This window comes from Cajanus cajan, chromosome 7 (genome assembly GCF_000230855.2).
Source record: "Cajanus cajan strain Asha chromosome 7, NIPB_CcT2T_4, whole genome shotgun sequence".
Taxonomy (NCBI): Eukaryota; Viridiplantae; Streptophyta; class Magnoliopsida; order Fabales; family Fabaceae; genus Cajanus; species Cajanus cajan.
In genome coordinates this window covers 45,805,892-45,826,944 of record NC_138523.1, presented here as the reverse complement: position 1 = coordinate 45,826,944, position 21,053 = coordinate 45,805,892, and the positions used below count along the sequence as shown (strand labels likewise).

Here is a 21,053-nt window from a genome sequence, read left to right as displayed (position 1 = left end):
CCAAAGGCATATTTAGATAATTTAAATCTTCTAGGATTTATTGTTAGATTCCTTTGTGTCCATGAAGATGTTAAATATAATAGTTGGAACGGTATCTCAATTCTCAAGTGCCAAATAAGTATAATCAACTTCATTAGCATATAGCAGAATGATTTCCTGTAACAGTCGCACTTATTAGACTGTAGGTGGATTGATTTACAAATAACCCTTCTCCTGCAGAAGTTGTAAAAAAAAGGTGAACAAAAGATTACATGATTAATGATATGGTTCTTGGTGTAGTGGTTAAATCGTTTTATGAAAAAGCTAAACAATATGCAATGATGAGATGACGAATCATCCAAACAAATCCGAACACATGCATTACGAATGGTTAACTAAAAGGCAACATGGCTGTGTAGGTGCAAGACAACTTTAAATAACTTTGGTTAAGAGTAAAGACCAATGTTAGGACATGAAGAAAATGCTGACCCAATAAAGTACTTTAAAGCTACTTTTGATAGTTGGTTTGTCTTTTCAATGAGAGTGCGGATCCAGGGAAGTAGCTAATAAGTGCTCTACAATGTTATGGACCCACATTCATCTCAAAATGTTTGAAATCTTTTAAAATATGAAAGTTGTACTCATGACCTAATTCATTCAGCTCCTTTCTGAGAGTTAACAAAAAAATTCCAGGGTATATCCCGTTAGTTTGTCTTTCTATGCAGCACTAGTTAGAGTTTCATATTTCACATCTTCAAGGAATATCCGCGCAGCAATTTATTATTAGATTCACATATCCATGTTCATGAAATTAAGAAGACTACAAAATAGTCGTAATGGTGTCTCATTTGCCAAATATAAACTGTTTCATCAGGATAACGCATCCAAATTGTTTACCTTATAGTAGAAATTATTAGGTATATATAGTTGCTTGTCTGTTTGCAATACGTCTGCTGAAGTTTAAACCAACAAATGGCCAACAAGAGATAATGTAGTACTAATCACAAATATGGTCCTTGCTAGCTGTAGTGTTTCAATCCCTTTATTAAAAAAAATAAAAACTACATATCTTACATGATGTGATGATATGATTCATCCACATAAATCCGGACACACATGCTTTGTACGAATAGTTAACCAAAAGTAGGCAAAGTTATAAATGTTGCTGCAACTGACAATTTTAAACTTTGATTAATTATGCCAAATTAGGACAAGATTTAAGAAAATGGTGACACAAAGTATGTATATATTTATAAATTATATATCTATATACATAAAGCAACTTTTGATAGTTGGGTTGACTTTTCAAAAATAGTGCGCAAACACCGAAAAGGAGTTAGATAAGGGCTCTCCCATATAAATGGCTGTCATTTCAAAATGCCAAGAGAAGATATGACCAATATGGAGTCCCCATTGTTAATCCCACAACCCTAATCTGCCTCAAAATTAATGTTTTAAGGCTTTTTAATAAAAGATCCTACTCATGACCTAATTCCTAATTTTATTATCCATATTTAGACAGCAGAAGAATCATCAGATCAAGGAGCCACTAAGAATCAGGAGAGGCATGTGTGCGGTACAACACGCAAGCAATGCTAGACATGGTGGACCATGTCACTATACTACTACTCCATGAGATTGCATATACAAGTTATAATGTTGCTGGTTTTAGGTCAACTAAAGAAGATACGTAATGTGAATTGCCGTAAAATATATGCAAGTGCCTATATAAATTAGGTGTGGAACAAGTGACTCGACTAGTTTATTCGTTTTTAATTCATCCAAAACAATGTAATGCGTGCATGCCCATGCTGGGGCTGGACGTCTAAAATAAAACATGAACCAAAACAATTATGTCCAGATCTTTTTTATCACCTTCCTTTTGCAATAATATTGAATACGCATACACGTGTTTTTTTTTTTTTTTTTATACCTTATACGTGTATAGTTTTATGTTTTGTTGCCCATTTATAACAAAATAAAAAGGTAATGAAAGAATACACGCGTAATGATAGAATTAACTAGTTAGAATTTTCAAAAAATATTCATGAGAACACTTTAAGTCAAGTAGCCCATTATGCATATTGAATATAGTCCTATCATGAAATTAATGCCGACTAACTTTGTTTGCAATAATGCAAATTGCATTTTTTTTTTCATTATCGAGGAACATTTCTCAACAAATATAGATGAAATCTGAAAGATATCAAATTGTTGAACATCTTTTTTCAATTTAATTTTTATATTTGTAAGAGTTAAATATTCGAACTTCAACATTTATATAACGTGAATTCTTCATTACTACTTGTGCAACTTAAGTTAATATATAAATTGCATTTAATTGCATGCTTTGGTTTATTAGTGCTCACGTACGTGCATATTTATATATACAAGAAGATATGAGCATCTATGCATATATATAAATATAGTATGCCCAACAATTTGAATTTGGGACATGTACCTACTGAAAAAGATAGAACAATACTTGAGTGGGATTGGTGTGCTCTTGCATCAGCTATCTCTAACAATAGAATATAAAGTTACCGACTTATAAAAAGTTAATGGCCATACACTCTCCCTATTTCACTGAATTAAAAATAAAATGTTTTGTCCTGATTAACATTTAATATCCTCATGTTGAGACAACGACACTTGGCCTCTCTTTATATAAATGTAAGAGTACCCTCTAGCTTGATCCGCTAAGGTTTTGTGGCATTTAATTAATTAGGACCTTTGCCACTAATCTTGCTCTAACAATATTCTCCAGTACAGCAGCTTTCTTATTTCATAAACACATACACACAGGTTTAGTATTGAAGAAGATGGCTGGTGGCAAGGAAGTGGCAAAAGAAGTCGAATGGAGGATCAAGGTAGAAGAAGATGGCACATTGGAGAGAAGAGTGGTTGGTTGCATGTGGGAAATTACAGCAGGTTTGGCTTTGAGGTTGTGCAAGTTTGTGAAGAAAGCATGGGAGTTGGGGGTGAATGATCCAAGAAAATTCATCCATTGCTTGAAAGTAGGGATTGCACTTTCAGCTGTTTCCCTCTTCTACTATTGGAAGCCTTTGTATGATGGCGTTGGAGGAAATGCTATGTGGGCTGTCATGACTGTCATTGTAGTGTTTGAGTACACGGCTGGTACGTACTGCTACATATATAGCTAGCTAGCTACTATCTTAACGAATCTGCATCGTTAATCAACTAAAATTTAGAAATCATCCTTGCGATAATTTTTAAGATAATTATTATATAAAAGTCAATAAATTTAACATACATGATGATCTATGGTTCGAATAAGAATGTAAAACTATTTTAAACTATCAGTGCATGGTCTACTTTCTCTTTAACTAAAATTATTCATATGAAATGTCCCTCATGAAATCATGACACATATATATCTTATTGCAGGTGCAACCATATGTAAAACTGTTAACAGAATTTGTGGAACTTTCCTCGCTGGATTTCTAGGCATTGGTGTACATTGGGTAGCTAGTAAAGCAGGAGATCAATATGAACCCATAATCACTGGACTCTCTCTTTTTATTTTAGGTAATAAAATAAAATCTTACATGCATGCACAATATAGTGCCATTTTTTCTGCATTCTATATATTCATGCACACTATCGACTTTTATATATGATAGTGAAAAATTGGTGTTTTGTTCAGCTTCGGCAGCAACATTCTCGAGGTTCATCCCCACCATAAAGGCTCGTTTTGATTATGGTGCTATGATATTCATCCTCACTTTCAGCTTGGTGTCAGTATCGGGTTATCGTGTTGATGAGTTGTTGGCTTTGGCACAGTACAGAATGTTCACGATTATAGCTGGCAGCATTTTGTGCATAATTGTTAGCGTCATCATTCGCCCCATCTGGGCTGGTCAGGAACTCTATGTTTTAGTCACAGGGAACCTCGACAAATTGGCCAACTCCTTGCAATGTGAGTTTTCAATGTTCATTTCCTTCCTTTCAAATTCAAATTATATATACCTTTGATAGATAGATAATATAAATTATTGATTTCACAGTCCTATGCATTACCATTTATGCTCTATATATAATTTACACATACATGTATTTCAGGTTGTGTGGTTCAGTATTTCGCTTGTAGTGCCCCAGAAGCAGAAAGTGATGATGAGTGTAGCAAAAAGTTGCTAGGCTACAAGTGTGTGCTAAGTTCCAAAGCGACAGAGGAAACCATGGTATATACTTGTAACTCTCAACTTTTATTTGTGAATATCTCGTTATTTAATTATAATACTTCAATTTATTTTGTGTACATAGTGTTTATATACATACATATCCAATATGTAAATATTTATATATATATAGATATATATATATATAGATAGATATAGATATAGAGTGTCACTAATATTATTTTTATCCTCAAGGCAAATTTAGCTAGATGGGAACCTGCTCATGGCCGCTTCAACTTCCGTCACCCGTGGAAGCAATATGTTAAAATTGGGGCCTCAATGCGTAGTTGTGCTTCCTGTATAGATGCTCTTATTGGATGTATAAATTCAGACAACAAGGTAATAACTCAATTTCTAATCAAATTATCATGTTAATGTTAGGTCCAGAGTAGGCTTAATAGTTACTCACAGCTAAAATAAGAGATGAGTAAAAAAGAGACAAGGGAGAAAATAACCACAGTAAAAATATTATTTACTGAAAGGGAGGAAATCCCAAATCTTCTTCTCTTCTCTCTTCCTCTCTTATACACCTTGAGATCTGTTCTCGGTAGTAGTAGTCTCCTAAGTCAAAGGAGTAAGTTAATATTTTTACTGTGGTTATTTTCTCCCTTGTCTCTTTTTTACTCATATCTTATTTTAGCTGTGAGTAACTATTAAGCCTACTCTGGACCTAACAGTTAAGCATTATTGTAATATATATTACATATCCTAAACAATGTGTTACTATAAATTGACATGGTGAATTTACATATCAATCAAATCTTTAAAATCTTAATTACATAATATGTTAGTATATTAGTAAAAATTTTGATAGTTAATTCAATTAATTTGAACAGGCCTCTGATGAGATGAAGAAGACTATGAGCAGCATCTCCATGAAAGTGGGTGGCAAGTGTGCGAGTGTGATAAGGGAGCTAGCAAGCACAATAAGGAACACGAAAAAATCATCAAAACTTGATATTCTGGTTACTGAGATGAATAGTGCTGCACAAGAGCTCCGTAGTTTATTAAACTCTTATCCAAACTTGGTTAACCCTACGTCACATGATGCAAAACGTACACCTGATGATGTAGCTGCAAAGATAGAAATCCCACTTATGGAAATTATTCAAGTTGTGACCGTAGCTTCTCTGCTTAATGAAATTGTGGCACGTGTGGAAGGCATAGTGGAAGCTGTTGAGGAACTTTCAGATTTAGCTGAATTCAAACCAGAAATGTGTGTCAAGTCCAAACAACAACATTCAGCGGACAGCAAGATCTCCCCAGAACAACAGAATGATGATAAGGAAGCCGAAAGAACACTCCAAATGGTCTGAATGAAGATATGAACATATAATAATATACATGACATTTCAGGTCTGTATTTTGCATATTCTTTGATCCATGAATATATATGAATAATGTATATGAGATCATTTCGTCTATAGGCCCATCAACACGTGTAAATTTACCTTCCAAACTTATGCTCCGCCTCCTAGTAATTAAGTTTGTCACTCATACATGTGATCATGTAACAATTATAGACCATGATTTTTATTATCGTTACTACTTTTGTCGTTAATTATAAGACCCCTCTGTCCTTATGTTTATACATGAAATTTGAGGTCTGTATGATCTATGAATATATATGAGATCATTTTGTTCGTAGGCCAATCAACACGTGTAAATTTACTTATGTTCCTAGTAATAAGTTTATATCACTCATACATGTGATCATGTAACAATTATCGAACATGACTTTGATTACTGTAATTACTTTGTATGAAATGAATATTTGGATAGATTATTTGAAGATATAATTTAAAAAATATTTAAATTTGAGTTATAAGTGGTTTGTTGAAAAAATATTTATATTTTATTTAAGATAGTGAAACTCAATATAGTTAGATTGAGAATTAGACATAATCTTGATACTTCAAACGTATTAGAATAAAAATATTGTGTGTTTTGTCTGTCTCTCTTCTCCAGCACTCTTTAGTGTTGACATTATTACTTCACAATTTGAAAAAATGCAAGTTTTTGATTAATACTATTCAACTCCCTCATTTTTATTGTCTATCTTTTCTTTACACTCTTCTCCTCCACCCTAGAGGCGGAACTTAGGCATGACAAGGGGGAGCTCTAAATTTCTTATATATATATATATATATATATATATATATATATATATATGAATATATATAATCATATTATTAATTATAATAAAACTAAAAAAATTAAGTAAAAAAAAGAAGAGAAGTTCTATTAATTTTTAATTAATAAAAAATTTAATTTATAATTTTATATATATACAAAAATAATTTGCCACCCCCAAAAATTTTATTTAAGTTCTACCATTGCTCCTCCCCACTTTTAAATTAAACAATATCTTAAAGATCTATAATACATAGATCATGACATTAATACACTAATTAATTTAAATTACAATATATACTCATTATAATAAAATTAATTATTATACTACTATTACATTATTTTTAGTAAAATTGGGCTTAAATTGTTTAAGGTCATGATTCAAGTTTTGTAGATAAAAAAAAATATAATTAAAGAAAGCCATACTAAATGCGGTCAATTAAATTCGCAATATAAATTAACCATTGACAAAGATATTAGATATTTTATATTAATAACATGATTAAAATAACACAATTACTATAAATATGTATTTTAAACTAGGAATTAGTAAGATTTGATTCGTCTACAGACTCAACTTGGTCTCTTGTTCATTTGAATGGGCTCAGGTCTTAAAATTAGACCGATATAATTTTTAGAATAAGATAAGGTTATGTTTTGAATTGTCTCAATTCATCCTTCATTCTTTTTAAATGTATAAATTCTTAAATTAGTTGTGTATTTATAAAAAAAATATTTTTACACGACAAATCTTTTTGCTAGTGCCAAAAGAGAAACTAAAAATTGTATTTTGAACAACTTTTTTCTTTCATTAATGATCTATTGTTATTTTGTTGTTGTTATTTCTGCTTTGATCTAACTCATGATAATACAATGCCTTTTGGATTATGCATGTTTTTCGGGAAGAGTCCCCTATGCATTTTATCTCATATTTCTATATACTCTAGTATAAATGTCATGTATAAATATATGCTCTGAAAAATAGGTTTTGATATGAATGATAGATAACATATGCTATGATAAATACAGTAGGCTCTAATATGCTTGATAGATAAAATGTGCTCTGATATACAACATATATGCTTTGTTATGCAATTTTTTTTATATATATGTTCACTCTAATAGGTTTTGAAATGAATAAGCATACTAATATACATATATGCTCAATTATTAATAATGCCCTAATATGATCAATAAGATCAAAAGAATACACCAATATGCATGTGTTAAATGAACGTATGCATAAAATCAAATTGCTCGTATGATCTTATACACAACGTTTGAGAGGTACACTCTTATACTACTCTAATGATATTATAATGCTTCCATGTCTTAAAGAAAATCACATTTTTTTATAAAAATGATTTCTCAAATTAAGTTATTTTTGCAATAATCATTTCTCCTTAATCAACAAAAATATTTTCTAAGAAGTAAAAAAAAAGCTTAGTTTCAAAAACGTGCTTGTCACCATAAAAATAGTAGATTATTAAGTAAAAGATGATTTTAAATCCCTCAAGTTTTCATATTTTAATGTTAACAAACAACTTTTTTCTAAGAGAAAATATTTTTGCAAAATACAAATCAGACAATGCATAAAGACACAAAATGTTAGATAAATAATGTGTCATTAATGAAGCATACAGTCTAATTTCATAAAATTTGAAATGCATATATTTTATAATGACTAATAACTACTTGTTGCATGTCTATCTAACTGATTTCTTAACATATCGAATTAAGAAGCCTCTTTGGAACTTACAAATCTGTTAAAGTGAATGGAGTCATACTTTGCACAAGAACTAATAACAAACATATCTTTGAAATCATAGAGAAAGTCAATAAAAGTTGATGCAAAACCTACTCCTCCCTGACACATGCTACAAATAGTCTATTTGGTATCATAAAGTTGATAAGTAGCCTTCTTGGTTAGATAAGAAGTGACAATTTGGTAAAAACATATTTAATATAATCATGTAATGCATCACTAGACACTTCTCACTTTAAGGAACATGTAATGAAGATAGTCGAAGCAAGACTATGAGGAACCCTCAAGTTTTTGCAACGACTATCTTCATTTGAGCTACTATATAAAAAGCTTCATGATCAAAAAAGAAATAAGAACTTTTGAAGAAATATTTTTAGAAGAATTTTTGTACAAATTCATTCTTTCTGTAAAAACTTTTGTTCTTAATTGGTTGTATCATGTCTTATTTGTAAGACAAAACAACATCTATAAAAACTTTACCCAAATATAACCATGGTTATAGGGTTGAGCCTAAAGAAACTTACTTGTAAAAGAATATTTGTTTGAGTTTGAAAAAAATTATTTGTAAAAAAATACTTGTTTAAGCCTAAAGAAGTTTGATAGTAAAAAATTACTTGGTGCTGAAACCTGGAGAGACTTTGTGTGAAAATAATAATTAGGTAGATTGTTTAAAAAGACAATTCAAAGAACACTTGATTTATTAAAATAATAATAATTTTTTATTTAAGATAGTGAAATTCAATTTAATTGGATTGAGAATTAAACATAACCAACAATATCTTAAAGATTTTAAGTTTTAAAAGTTAAAGATTATAATACATAGATCATGACATTAATATACTAATTAATTTAAATTCAAATATATACTCATAATAACCTCAATTTTTATACTACTATTATGATATGTTGAGTAAAATTGGACTTAAATTGTTTAAGGTTATGATACGAGTTTTGTAGATAAAAAATTATAATTAAAAAATATTATACTAAATGTATCCAATCAAATTCCTAATACAAATTAACTATTGACAAAGATATTAGATATTTTACACTAATACATGCTTAAAAAAATGTAATTACTATATATATGTATTTTAAAGTAGGAGTGAGTAAGACTTAATAATAATATGTCAAATTAAAATATTTCTATATATTTCAAATCTTTATTGGTTCAAGTTTATAATATAATAAAATATGAAATTACTTTCAAGTTATTATTCAATTTTAACAAAATTTGATATAAACATATAAAGTGGTATGAAATTATAATTCAATGGTTAGATTTACAAAATTTACATCTAATATAAAGTTATTGAATAATGTAATATTTAGTAAAAGTTACATCGGTATCGTTTGAACCTTCCATTTATATATATATATATATATATATATATATATATATATATATATATATATATATATATATATATCAATGAATTGTTGAACCAAATAAAAACAAAGAAAATTTTGTCTTAACCGATCATTTGTTTAGCTTTATTTTAAAGATTTAAAATATATAAAAAAATATTTTAGTAGAAAAACAATAAACATGATATATTATTTTATCACATTGCCTATGTAGTAAAAACTTTTCTTTTAATACATACTAGTAGGGAAAGAGACACTTTGTTAATAATAATTTTTTTTTTGTTAAATCTATGAGTAATAGTGTTTAATATAAAAATGAAAATAAAAAGGGTAGTTATCAAAATTCATTTCCCTTATAATAAATATAGATATATTTATAACTATTAATAAAGAAAATACATTTTTAAATAATTGTTTTGATCTTCATTTTTTTTTATTTACTTTTTTGTCTATTTGATTATACAATAACTTCTTATGGATAAGGGATAAAATAAAAAAAACATATATATATATATAAATATAATTTACTGTATAATTGTTAAAAGTACGGAATGCTTCAACCTCTCTAATAATGAATAAAGAAAAAAAGAACTTTCCTATATATATCTATCCAATTAAATTGATTCATAATGAATAATTTTATTTATATCTATTATAAAGATAATATTGAGAATATATAATCTTTTGATCTCCAATTTTTTATTTAATGAATCATTATATTCATTGAGTATAAAGAACAATTGAATTATACTCAACTTTTTAATATTTAATCTGTTTATAATTATTAGAGAAATTAGGGTCCTTTAGTAATAAATAATGCAATCAAAATATATGAAATTAAATTGAATCTGCAATTAATTAAAGTGATTAGATAATAGTAATAAATAAAAAATAAAAAAAAGGGTTTCAAGGCGACGGAATCCGTGAAGTTTAATTGAATAAATGTGATGGAGAAGAAGGATCGCGAAAGTAAGCCCTAAAGAGAAGCGAAAGGAGAAGAGAAGAGAAGAGAAGAGAAGTGAGAAATCTGGAAGATGAGTGATGTATCAGATAAATTGGCGTATTTCCAAGCCATAACCGGTTTAGAAGATCGCGACCTCTGCACAGAAATCCTCGCAGCCCACAATTGGGACCTCGAACTCGCCATTTCATCTTTCACCACCAACGCTAACCCTCACCCTAACAACCATGCTCCCTCTGCATCCAATCCCCAACCCCAACCCCAACCACCTCCTCCCGGCATCGCTTGGAAACTCATAACCCTCCCTGTCTCCGTCATTTCCGGCAGCCTAGGGCTAATTTCCGGGGCCATCGGATTGGGCCTATGGGCCGCGGGGGGCGTCCTCTCCTACTCCCTCGGCCTCGTCGGCCTGGGCTCCGCTTCCGCCTCCGCCTCATCCTCCTCCGCCCCCTTGGTTTCCGTCTCCGCCGCCACTTCCGAGGCCTTGGATTTCGTCGCCGCCTTCCAGAGGGACTACGGCAACGCTGGGCCCAATTTCGTCGGCGAGGGTTTCATGGACGCGCTTCAGCGCTCCCGAAACTCCTTCAAGCTTCTCTTCGTTTACTTGCACTCCCCCGATCACCCCGATACGCCGTCGTTTTGCCAGAGGACGCTCTGTTCCGAGACCATTGCTGCCTTTGTGAACGAGAATTTCGTGTGCTGGGGTGGCAGCATTCGCGCTAGCGAAGGGTTTAAGATGAGTAACAGCTTGAAGGCTTCGAGGTTCCCCTTCTGCGCCCTTGTTATGGCCGCCACTAATCAGAGAATCGCGCTCCTTCAACAGGTTTGATTTCTGCGCTTGGTGTTGCCAATTTTCTGTTCGTGTGGTTGTGTCTAAACCCTAGATATACTAGTTTTTAGTAGCAATATGTTTTGCATTAAACAAGAGAAATGAGTCAACTTGATGAGGGGCTGTAATACCAAGTTGATTAATACTTGGTATTCTACACAAAAATTGTGGAGAGAGCTCATTACTACCAAGGAATTCTACATCCCAGCATCAAGGTTCTGATTGAAAACCAGATTTAATATATACTGTGTACATATAAATTCTCTAAATGATAAATTAATGACATTCATAACTAACAATATAAAGTTATGATCTTGGTATCTTAAACAGAAGATGCCAACAAAAGTCAAACTTAAGTTTCCTAGATAGGAATCATCGTTCATCTTCTTCTAAATTTAAGTCTTTGTCTTTATCATTTTCACTACTATTATAGCTGTAGATTTCATTTTTTGCAAACTAAAATCACCAAAAGCCTTGATGTCTCTGTTCAAAGGGAATTTTCGGAATCAACACATGGTACCAATATGCAACCTACTATTTTGTCTGCTAGGGGCACTTAGTGTTGTTAAATTGTTACTATAGTGCTATTGCATTGCAGAATTCCTTGGATCCACCCACTATCATGACCCTGTTGACTATTGCAGCTGATATGAATGTTGTGGTTGCAGCATGCATCCTGAATCCCATCGTGAATGCTCTTTTCATCTATGGCGAGTCTATGGCCAATTGAACTTGGTTAACGTTGTGTCAATTTTTATGCATTTGATTTTGATTTGTATACAACATAATTTCTATACATATAATTAATATAGATCATATATTTCAACTGTTAAGCAACTTCCACTATTTGTCCACAGACCTGTGATATAGTGGATTATTGGCTTTTACAATCTTCAATTGATAACACTGTGGCCGCCACTAAACAGTTCTGCTACAGCAAACCCTGTAGCAGGCAGTGCCACTCTGCACTGTTACTCTGCTATAGCGGCACTATGATGTGCTATTTAAAACCCTTCCAAGAGGGGTCACCTTTCCCTAGTCTTCACTCGATATCTTTTGTGCTCTTTCTCTCTGTCTCACTTCTTGTTGTAGTTTTCGTCATTCCTCATGACTCACGAGTGCTGAATGTTCCCCTCTTAGTTCCCTAATTTTTCCCTTGTGATCCTCAACTAGAAATATAATTCCCAATGGCATCAATCCCCTATGTCTCTTATTTATCCTTTCATATTCTAATTGGGGGGTCTATCATAAACTTGCATCATCATTAATGAAGAACTTTTTGTACTATTGCTCACCATGTTTTAGATAATAAAATTTTTGCCAAAATTACACTTTTGTATTACGAATGAGCTTTAACATTGTGACTTAACTATAACAATTTACACTCCTCAGCATATACTTATATTTTAATATATTATATTTTTTCAAATTGTATCATGAATGTTTATTTCTCATTATGCAGATAATGTTATATTATATAATTTGTCTTAAACAAGATATGTTTTCTATTGTCTTCCTAGGATCTGGTCTTATATTAGGAAATATAGTTGAAATATTACTTTTCATCCCCATTGTTTGGATTCAAAGCCTAAACTTTGTTCAATGTGTGCATGTCATGTTCTGGAAGGATGAATTTTTGCTTGAAGTGCGATAAGTTTTCCAGATATAGCTCTACTTTAAAGCCAATTGCTCTGTGAATTTTTGCTTGTAATATACTCATATATATATATGCATAAAATAGATTATTAATGAGGAAAATTAGGTCATACATTACACTTGAACATGATTTTCTGTTTCTTTGGCTCAAATTTGAAGCCTTCTGTGTTAATTTATGTATATATCATATATGTGTATTTATCAAAGACTATCGAAAAATAATATGATAGACCATGCTTAAAAGTTGGCTTCATATTGTGGTTTTTGGTTTTTGAGCTGTTGAACCTGAAAGCTCAATTTTGACACTATTTTTGTGAATTTCTATGTAAAATATTTCCATAATTTTGATGCTAGATTTTTTTTTACATACATAGTTAACATGCTTGATATGGATAAGTATTGAGATATTTAGCCTGTTCTATAATAAGATTAGCTCCTCTTGCTCCTCACAATAAGATGGAGTTCTTACTTTATATGCCTTGTGTGCATGTTACCCATTACAGTTCAGCCATGCTACAAGCATATTGACACAGTTCAATGCTACTAGTTGAGTGATTGAACCATCCCTTATTTGCAAAATTTGCATGTAAGATAAGGTATACACATATAATGTGGTTAGAATTGATAAGTTATAATAGATCATACCAATGTTTTAAAACCAAAACAGTCATTGAATTGGTGAAGATACTGTTTTATGGTTTAATGGTTTAACTGTAGGTAATAATTAAATAATACTTATAATTTTTATTATCACACACATTAAACAATATTAATAAATATATTACAATATTAATAATATTATAATATTTGAAATGAAACTTCATGCATAATAATGATTGATGAAGTTTTTTGTTGATTTCATATAAAAAAAAAGCATTTTAAATTAATTGATTAATTAGTATATCAAATTTCTTATTAGAAAATCTACAATTATTCACCTACCAATACAGTATGAATGTATGAGATGCAGAAAAAACAAACTATCCATTTTGATCAGCAAAATTGTCAATATAAGGTCTGTTTGGATAAAATTCTCCATAAGCATTTATAGGAGAAGAAAATAAGAAGTAAAAATGATCTAGGTTTTTTTATCAGCTAAAATTAGTGTATACAAGTTAAAAACATATTCTAGTGAAGCTAATATAAAAGAACTTTTACTAATTAACTTATGCGGAAGTTAATTTTAGTTTTTGAATTAGCTTATTTCATTCTTCCTTGTTATTTTCTTCTTCTATAAATGCTTATAGAGAATTTTATTCAAATAAGTCCATAATACGGATCTAACCACCTATTAAATGGCAATTATTTGGATCCATGTTGTATATGTATGTATATTTCACTGTTGTATTTGAAACAATGAACACATGATTCAGTGTGGCTAGATGAACTGATGGTTGCTAGATGAAGATTCACTTGATGTGAGGAATGAGTTTTGGTTATTCAGAGCCTTGAAGTAGAGAGTTTGTTCAATGTAGCTAATCTCATCTAGGGGGATCGGGATTCGTTGTAATTGTTCTGCTGAGTTTTTCTTGTTGCTCAACTTGATCCCTTACCACTTGGAAATATTTTCTTCCTCCCTAGTTGGTATGCAATACTTGTGCTTGTGAGGAAGATTTTGATTGGTGATGTCAAAAGGTTGTGCCATGAGTATCCTCAAGAAAACTGTATTAGGTTTAATTCCATCTGTATTGTTAGAATATATGAAAAATATCTCATAACATCAAAAATATTATATCTTAGAATATTTATGTTAAACTCAAGTAAAAGCACACAGAATTACAGTACAAGACAGACAACATGGGGTTTTCCCCTAACAAGGAGTCTTTTACTGTGCATTCAGCAATTAGTAAAACTACCTAATGAATAACCAGCCCCATGCCCCATTCATTTTAAATATAATGCTCTAACCGTCACACCATCACATAACTACCTAAATAACTGCATAAAGACAAAAACAATACATAAAAATAATGACTCAGAATCATAACTACCTAAAGACTCAAATACTGCACAAACACTAACAATTCAGGCCTACTGAGTCTCAGTCTGTTTCTTATCCCTTCTCACATAAACTTTCCAAGGTCTATGAGAGTATCTTAGTTATTTCTTTGGAATAATTTCTTAGTTTCCTTATTATATCATTGTTTGTTTCATTATTTAGTTAGGATTATCGATTATGATCCAGTATCAATTTGTAAGACTCCATATCAAATCAATTCAATGTCAATTTTATCATATTTAACTATTCAGTCTGCTTTATCCCCTTTTCCTCCCTCTATACTTAAAGCCCCATAATTTCAACAAGTAGATTTATCTATAAAGACATAGTGCGCTCATATTCTTACTAAAATGGTATGCCAAGTATTATAGTTGATTAGGCATTCTGATTATGATACTACCATGGTTAATCTATTTTATGTAATGCAGGTTGAAGGTCCAAAATCCAGTGAGGAGCTGCTAGTGACACTGCAGAGAGTGCTTGAAGAAAGTTCCCCTGTTCTTGTTACAGCAAGGCTTGATGCAGAAGAAAGGCGAAATAATATGCGCTTAAGGGAGGAGCAAGATGCTGCATACAGGGCTGCGCTTGAAGCTGATCAAGTATGTTTTTTTGTAGTGTATAGTTGTTTTGCTTATTTCTTACCACTTTCATTTTTTGTGGTCTCTATTCCATGGCTTGTCCTTTTGTCCAATCTCAAATTCCCTTGCAGAGGCCTTTATATGGAAAGAACAGGCCTGTTACTGTTGTGGATTAATGTTGTATGTATGTCCAGGCTAGGGAACGACAGAGGAGAGAAGAAGAAGAACGTCTTGCAAGGGAAGCTGCTGAAGCTGAGAGAAAGCGGAAGGAGGAAGAGGAGGCTCGTGAAAGAGCAGCACAAGAAGCTGCAGAAAAACAAGCTGCATTAGCTAAAATACGTCAAGAGAAAGCTCAATCTCTTGGTGAAGAACCTGAAAAAGGACCTAATGTTACACAGGTACATTATCTGAAGATTTAACTAAGATTTTATTTCTCTGATATTGCCTTTACTTTGCTATTGCCATGTTCCAGTAGTTCATATACTGTTCAGCTTATATAGTTTCACTTAAAATTCGTTGATGGTTTCACTTCTATGCAAGATCTTTAGTTTAGTTTTTGTTTAATTATATATGACGGCTGTTTTCTTTATTCCTCTTCCGAATCAAAATTACTAGGTTTTGGTACGGTTTCCTAATGGTGAACGCAAGGAAAGGAGGTTCAACAGCACAGCGACAATTCAGTCTTTATATGATTATATTGACTCCCTGGGATGTTTAGAAGTCGAGAGTTACAGCCTGGTCTCTAATTTTCCTCGTGTTACTTATGGACAAGAAAAGCTGACATTGTCATTGAAGGAAGCAGGATTGCATCCTCAGGCCAGCCTGTTTGTGGAGCTCACTTCATGAGAATAATATTTGCCAAATAATCTTACGAATACATGAAATGAAGATGATGCCTGCAAATAGGAAATTCCGTGATGTTGTTTCATTCTTCTGTTTAAAAAAATGACTTGTTACAAGCGTTAGATGAATAGATTGTTGTGGTTTCTGTAGTTTTGGTTCCTCTTATTTTCCATTGAATCAATCAAGCAGATAGCGTTACATGGAGATCATTTAGAATAATGATATATATAATATGCATATATTTGTCCATTCACTTAATTATTACGAATCTCCCCGTGATATATATAGTATATTTGGTACTGGACCAGCTATCATGGAAAGCCCAAGGTTTGGATGGTTTATTCTCATATTGAGGAGTGTTAGCACTATACATTTTTTTCTAATATATCTTTTTAATATTGATCGAAATTCATGTTTTCCACCGCTTTGTGAGTTGCACGAATTTCAACTAGTTATAGTGTTGGAAAGAATATGATAGTGTGTTGCATTTCTTATATTGTCTGAAGGGAAGTTGGTTGGTCATTTTTGGAGAGAAATGCATTTTTCTCTAAGGAGCTGAGCTCTGGTCTGTCCCATTGTAAGTGCCACACTTCTATGAGTTGTATTGTATGTGTGGATAATAATGCCTATCTATCTTATGATACTTGGATAGGGGAGAGGATAAGGCAAATTTTATTGCTGAGAAATGCCTGCTGCTTGTTTTAATAAATCTGATCTTGTTAAGCATCAAGCTTTTTAAATATTACTAAGCTGTTAATGCCGCACTTCAAAATTGAGTTTCGACTTTTAAAAGTAACAAATTTGTATTGAGAAAGAAAATACCTATTACATTCAAGATTTATGAAAGTATAATAATTAATTTTAAAATCAAGAACATTATCGTCAATAACGTTTCCAACTAAATGTTCACGATTGGTTGCCGTTGCACGTCTCTTGGAATCATCATGATACGAGTTTATTCTCTTTTTCTGAATATTGGTTGTTGAAGCTAGTGGAAATTTCAAGATGCCAAAAAAACAACCAATTCCAAATACAAAGAGTATCGAAACGGCTGAAAGGTCGTTGTTCTGAGAAAAAAGTGACATAGTAACCAACTTTACCATGTATCACATCACATCTCATCTATTGATTCGATAAGCTTGCCTTTCAGATATATTTTCATACGTAGGGTACCCAAAAAAAAAAAACTTTTTTATATTTAATCACCGACACCCAAGATGCATAAAACAATAGTATATCTAACTAAAAACTATTCCTTTCAACTTGATATTCCAAAGAGCAATTGGCCAAAACAAAAGGGTGAAAGTCTTCGATTTCTTAAATCAACATACTGGTCTTTCCAATAAATCTAAGTTTCATTTCCTTTGAAACCGAAAATTCGAGTACTGGCCAAGCAGAAGTGATAGTGATGAGCATCGACAATTTATATAAAAATAAAAAAAATAATGTGTTGATATGAATAGATGCCATAAGCAGGTTAGGTTTCCCTGACAATTTTGGACTTCTCAAGTACAAACTTGCCTTCCTTGTACTTCTGAGAATCCTCATAGGCACGTTCATACTTCCAACCAAGCACCTCATGGCAATCACAACAGTACACATCAGCTACTGTGTGGAGACCCGTCATCAGTTCCCTGTCTTCTTTTGCTCCTACACCAACGTTCATTGCATGACCAAACAGAAATGCTCGTCCACTTTTTCCCTGAATTCTCACCAATTTTACCATAACTAGTTATATACTTTACTCACTTCTATTCTATATGAATTACAATTAAATATCTCCACAATTCGTCAAATTTTAACTCTCATACCATTTAAATGATTATCTTAAAAAAATGTCAAAGATAATTTGTAACTAACTCACGGCTAACAAAATTTATACTCATTATGCATGCCTGTTAAGCTTTTTATTTTAATTATTATTATTTTATATTACTCTATTGTTATTTTTTTTATTCTTACTCTATTATTATTTTAAATTTTATCATTTGAGATTTTAATAACTTCTATTTTTCTAGTTAAAAATAGTAGCTTTTTCTAATGTTTAACAAACACAAGGGATTTATGTATAAATAAAAAATTCGTCAATTTTATATATATAAAAAAATTAGGCTCAAGTGCATCATACATATATAATACGTAAAGTTTTATTTTGATTTTAGAAATACAGGTGATCTTAATTTACTCTTGATAAAAGCAATCAATTGAAATTAAACTGAAATTCTTCCAAATCCAATCATATGATAGTATATTGCTTATCTTGTTTGATCATGGTGAAAAGGTAGTCACCAGATGAAACTCAAAAGAGAATAAAAGTTAAAGGTGAAAGTAGTGTTGAGTTCACCTGAAAGGCCTTTGAAATGACATCATCATGAAGAGCAACATGGTTTCTACAATTAGAGCAACTGTACAATCTGGCTCCAATCACTTCCTCCATCTCAAACCTTGTTTCAAATCCAAATCACTTCCCACCCAAAAAGAGTTGAATTGAATCAATTGTGTAATTGTGTCATGAACGTGAACATAGCTTTTTGAGTGTTCAATCAAATATGATTTTGAAATAAAAACTTGAAACTGAAATTGTAAGTACCTGCCCCTTTAAAGAATAGACTCTGCTTTGCCTTCAAGATGCTTCTTTTCCTTATGCAAGTTCTCCTTTTAGGGCTCTCTGCTTCATGGGTCACTCAGAATGTGGGATTGCTCTCACCTCTCTCTCTCTCTCTAAAGTTGAACATAATACACATATCGGATTTGATTATTTCAGTGATTTAATTATAAGGTTGAAAATATTTTCCATCACTAAAGCAGTAGACTATATTCACTGAAAGTCTCTACTCTCTAGAATTTAAATGCCAGTTATTTTATGGAAAAAAAATGGTCGGTTACAGAGACTAGTCTCTTAACACGTGTAATATTATCTACTTTAAAGAATATCTTTTCCTTTTGGTTTACGGATTTAAAGAATAGAAAGTATAGATGGTTCTTTTTTACTTTCTTTCTTATTTTGGGTCATTATCTGTTTCTATTTAGATATATTAAACTGTCTAAAAATATAAAAAGAATTGATTTTAAATTTTGAGCTTGTTTGTAGTGTACAATGAAATCATTACAATTAATGAATATGAAATATTGTGCGTCTGATCATTTTTAAAAGTAAAATTCATAATTTTAATTATACGATTTCTAAAATAAAAAAAAAAAGAATCACGATAATTCATCACAATTTTTTTTCCAATGCAAAAGTTAGCTTTGCCAGTTCAGCAAACACGTTTATATGAAAATTTTATGGTTGTAGTTGCACCACATTTATGCAAATTCCCCCTAAGTTAATGAAGAATTGAAGCTGTACCACAGAAATCTCCGATCACGAAGTATTACATTGCCGAAAGAATCATAATATAATATATAGGTAGGCCCGTGTTCCAGAATTAAGGAAAGGGTAATCTGAAAAGTAAATCAACATGAAGAATTATTGAGCAATGACAAAAGAATGCAACAACAAAAAAAAGACATGGACATTTTTGCCTTCACATTATGGTGGAGAACAGTGCACATATCACAAATCCAATGATGAGGAATTGAAAAGTTGAAGTGAGGTGAGGTGAGGTTGAAGTTGAGGTAGAATTAGAGACTGGAATGTTGCCAAATACTGTGGGATAGGAAGGTGCATATGCAGAACTTGGACCAGATGCTGCATCCATATTTTCTATTATTCCTTCACCCACTGATATATGAAGCTTTTGATTCTTTTGGCAATGGCCAGCCACACCACTAGTGAAGTAGAATTGTCCCTTTGATGTAATGTTAAACAAAGAGTTTCCATTGTTCATATACAATATGGGGTCTTTAAGGTTGCACCTCTTGTAGGATTCCTCTGTGACTTGAATCACTGAATCTTGACTTGGTGGGTATAGAAACACTGCATAAGCATATAAACAATAATAACAAATGAGCTCATGTTTGTACCCTTTTTGTTACTCTAGAGTCTAGATAGAAGGGTCATTGGTGTAGTTGCATAAATCAAATAAACAAATGTAGAAAGTAGTGTAAACTTACAAAGTGAGTCTCCAATTGTGATATTGTGATCTTTGGACCATTTGGTGTAGACTTGAGGATTTGCTGAGGTGGGTATCCCCCAAGCTTCTAGATCTCCAACTTTGTGTTGGTAGCAAAACACCTTGGCTTGGATTTGGACCAAGAGAAGCAAGAGAAGCACCAACATTCTTTTATGACTTGAGAGATTGGACATCTTGGTTCTACTTAGAGTCACACCCACATTAATCTCAAACTCTTTTCTCTAGATTTAGTGGTCTCACCTAGGACCACTCGAGGAAGGCTTCTTAGTTGTCTCGAGTATGGCTTTGAAGGGGTTGATAATGAGATCAGAAAGGGTGCACCTAAAAGGTCAATTTACTTGAGTGCCCCTATTCCTCTATAATTCCAAGAGTCAAAATTTTTTATACTAATATAATTTACTAGTAGTATTATAGATCCTCCATGATATAATTTATTAATTAGTCTAGTTGGGTTGTCATCCATTAATTTCTTTCTCTTCTAAAGAGACCTAGATCTAAAATGAAATCTGAATAATTTCAAAGATGAAGTTAGAAAGATGGTTAAGGATAAAATAACCTTGCAGTGATGCTGACAAGACATGGCAAGAGTGAGATATTGCTTGAAGAATATTGATGCGATGGCAATGAAGTGCTGCGGAGTTTAGAGGGTTAAGACAGAACAGATCAA

The 21,053-nt window shown here is 31.8% G+C and overlaps 4 protein-coding genes across 5 annotated transcripts; 2 read left to right on the top strand and 2 right to left on the bottom strand.

Annotated features, from left to right (window-relative positions):
• Positions 1–2,559: 2,559 nt before the first annotated feature.
• LOC109817965 (aluminum activated malate transporter family protein) lies at positions 2,560–6,125 on the top strand. The gene is made up of 6 exons (XM_020383332.3): positions 2,560–3,117; positions 3,388–3,528; positions 3,647–3,919; positions 4,063–4,181; positions 4,374–4,517; positions 5,015–6,125. Exons 1-6 carry the CDS (start codon positions 2,802–2,804, stop codon positions 5,492–5,494), a joined length of 1,473 nt encoding a protein of 490 aa, XP_020238921.2. The 5' UTR covers positions 2,560–2,801; the 3' UTR covers positions 5,495–6,125.
• A 4,250-nt stretch (positions 6,126–10,375) lies between these two features.
• On the top strand, positions 10,376–16,568 carry LOC109816568 (UBX domain-containing protein). The gene is made up of 4 exons (XM_020381638.3): positions 10,376–11,228; positions 15,318–15,488; positions 15,662–15,865; positions 16,083–16,568. The coding sequence occupies exons 1-4, from the start codon at positions 10,479–10,481 to the stop codon at positions 16,311–16,313; spliced, it is 1,356 nt and encodes a 451-aa protein (XP_020237227.1). The 5' UTR covers positions 10,376–10,478; the 3' UTR covers positions 16,314–16,568.
• Positions 16,569–17,547: 979 nt separating this feature from the next.
• On the bottom strand, positions 17,548–19,158 carry LOC109816576 (protein yippee-like At4g27745). 2 transcript variants are annotated; one of them, XM_020381656.3, is made up of 3 exons: positions 18,901–19,158; positions 18,655–18,754; positions 17,548–18,012 (listed from the first exon to the last, which is right to left on the bottom strand). In XM_020381656.3, the coding sequence occupies exons 2-3, from the start codon at positions 18,745–18,747 to the stop codon at positions 17,788–17,790; spliced, it is 318 nt and encodes a 105-aa protein (XP_020237245.1). In that variant the 5' UTR covers positions 18,748–18,754; positions 18,901–19,158; the 3' UTR covers positions 17,548–17,787. The 2 variants fall into 2 exon arrangements, with proteins under 2 accessions (XP_020237245.1, XP_020237237.1); XM_020381648.3 differs by having other exon boundaries at positions 18,655–18,774; positions 18,901–19,152.
• Positions 19,159–19,654: 496 nt separating this feature from the next.
• ENODL8 (early nodulin-like protein 8) lies at positions 19,655–20,782 on the bottom strand. The gene is made up of 2 exons (XM_020354779.3): positions 20,367–20,782; positions 19,655–20,229 (listed from the first exon to the last, which is right to left on the bottom strand). The coding sequence occupies exons 1-2, from the start codon at positions 20,557–20,559 to the stop codon at positions 19,838–19,840; spliced, it is 585 nt and encodes a 194-aa protein (XP_020210368.1). The 5' UTR covers positions 20,560–20,782; the 3' UTR covers positions 19,655–19,837.
• Between the last annotated feature and the right edge of the window lie 271 nt (positions 20,783–21,053).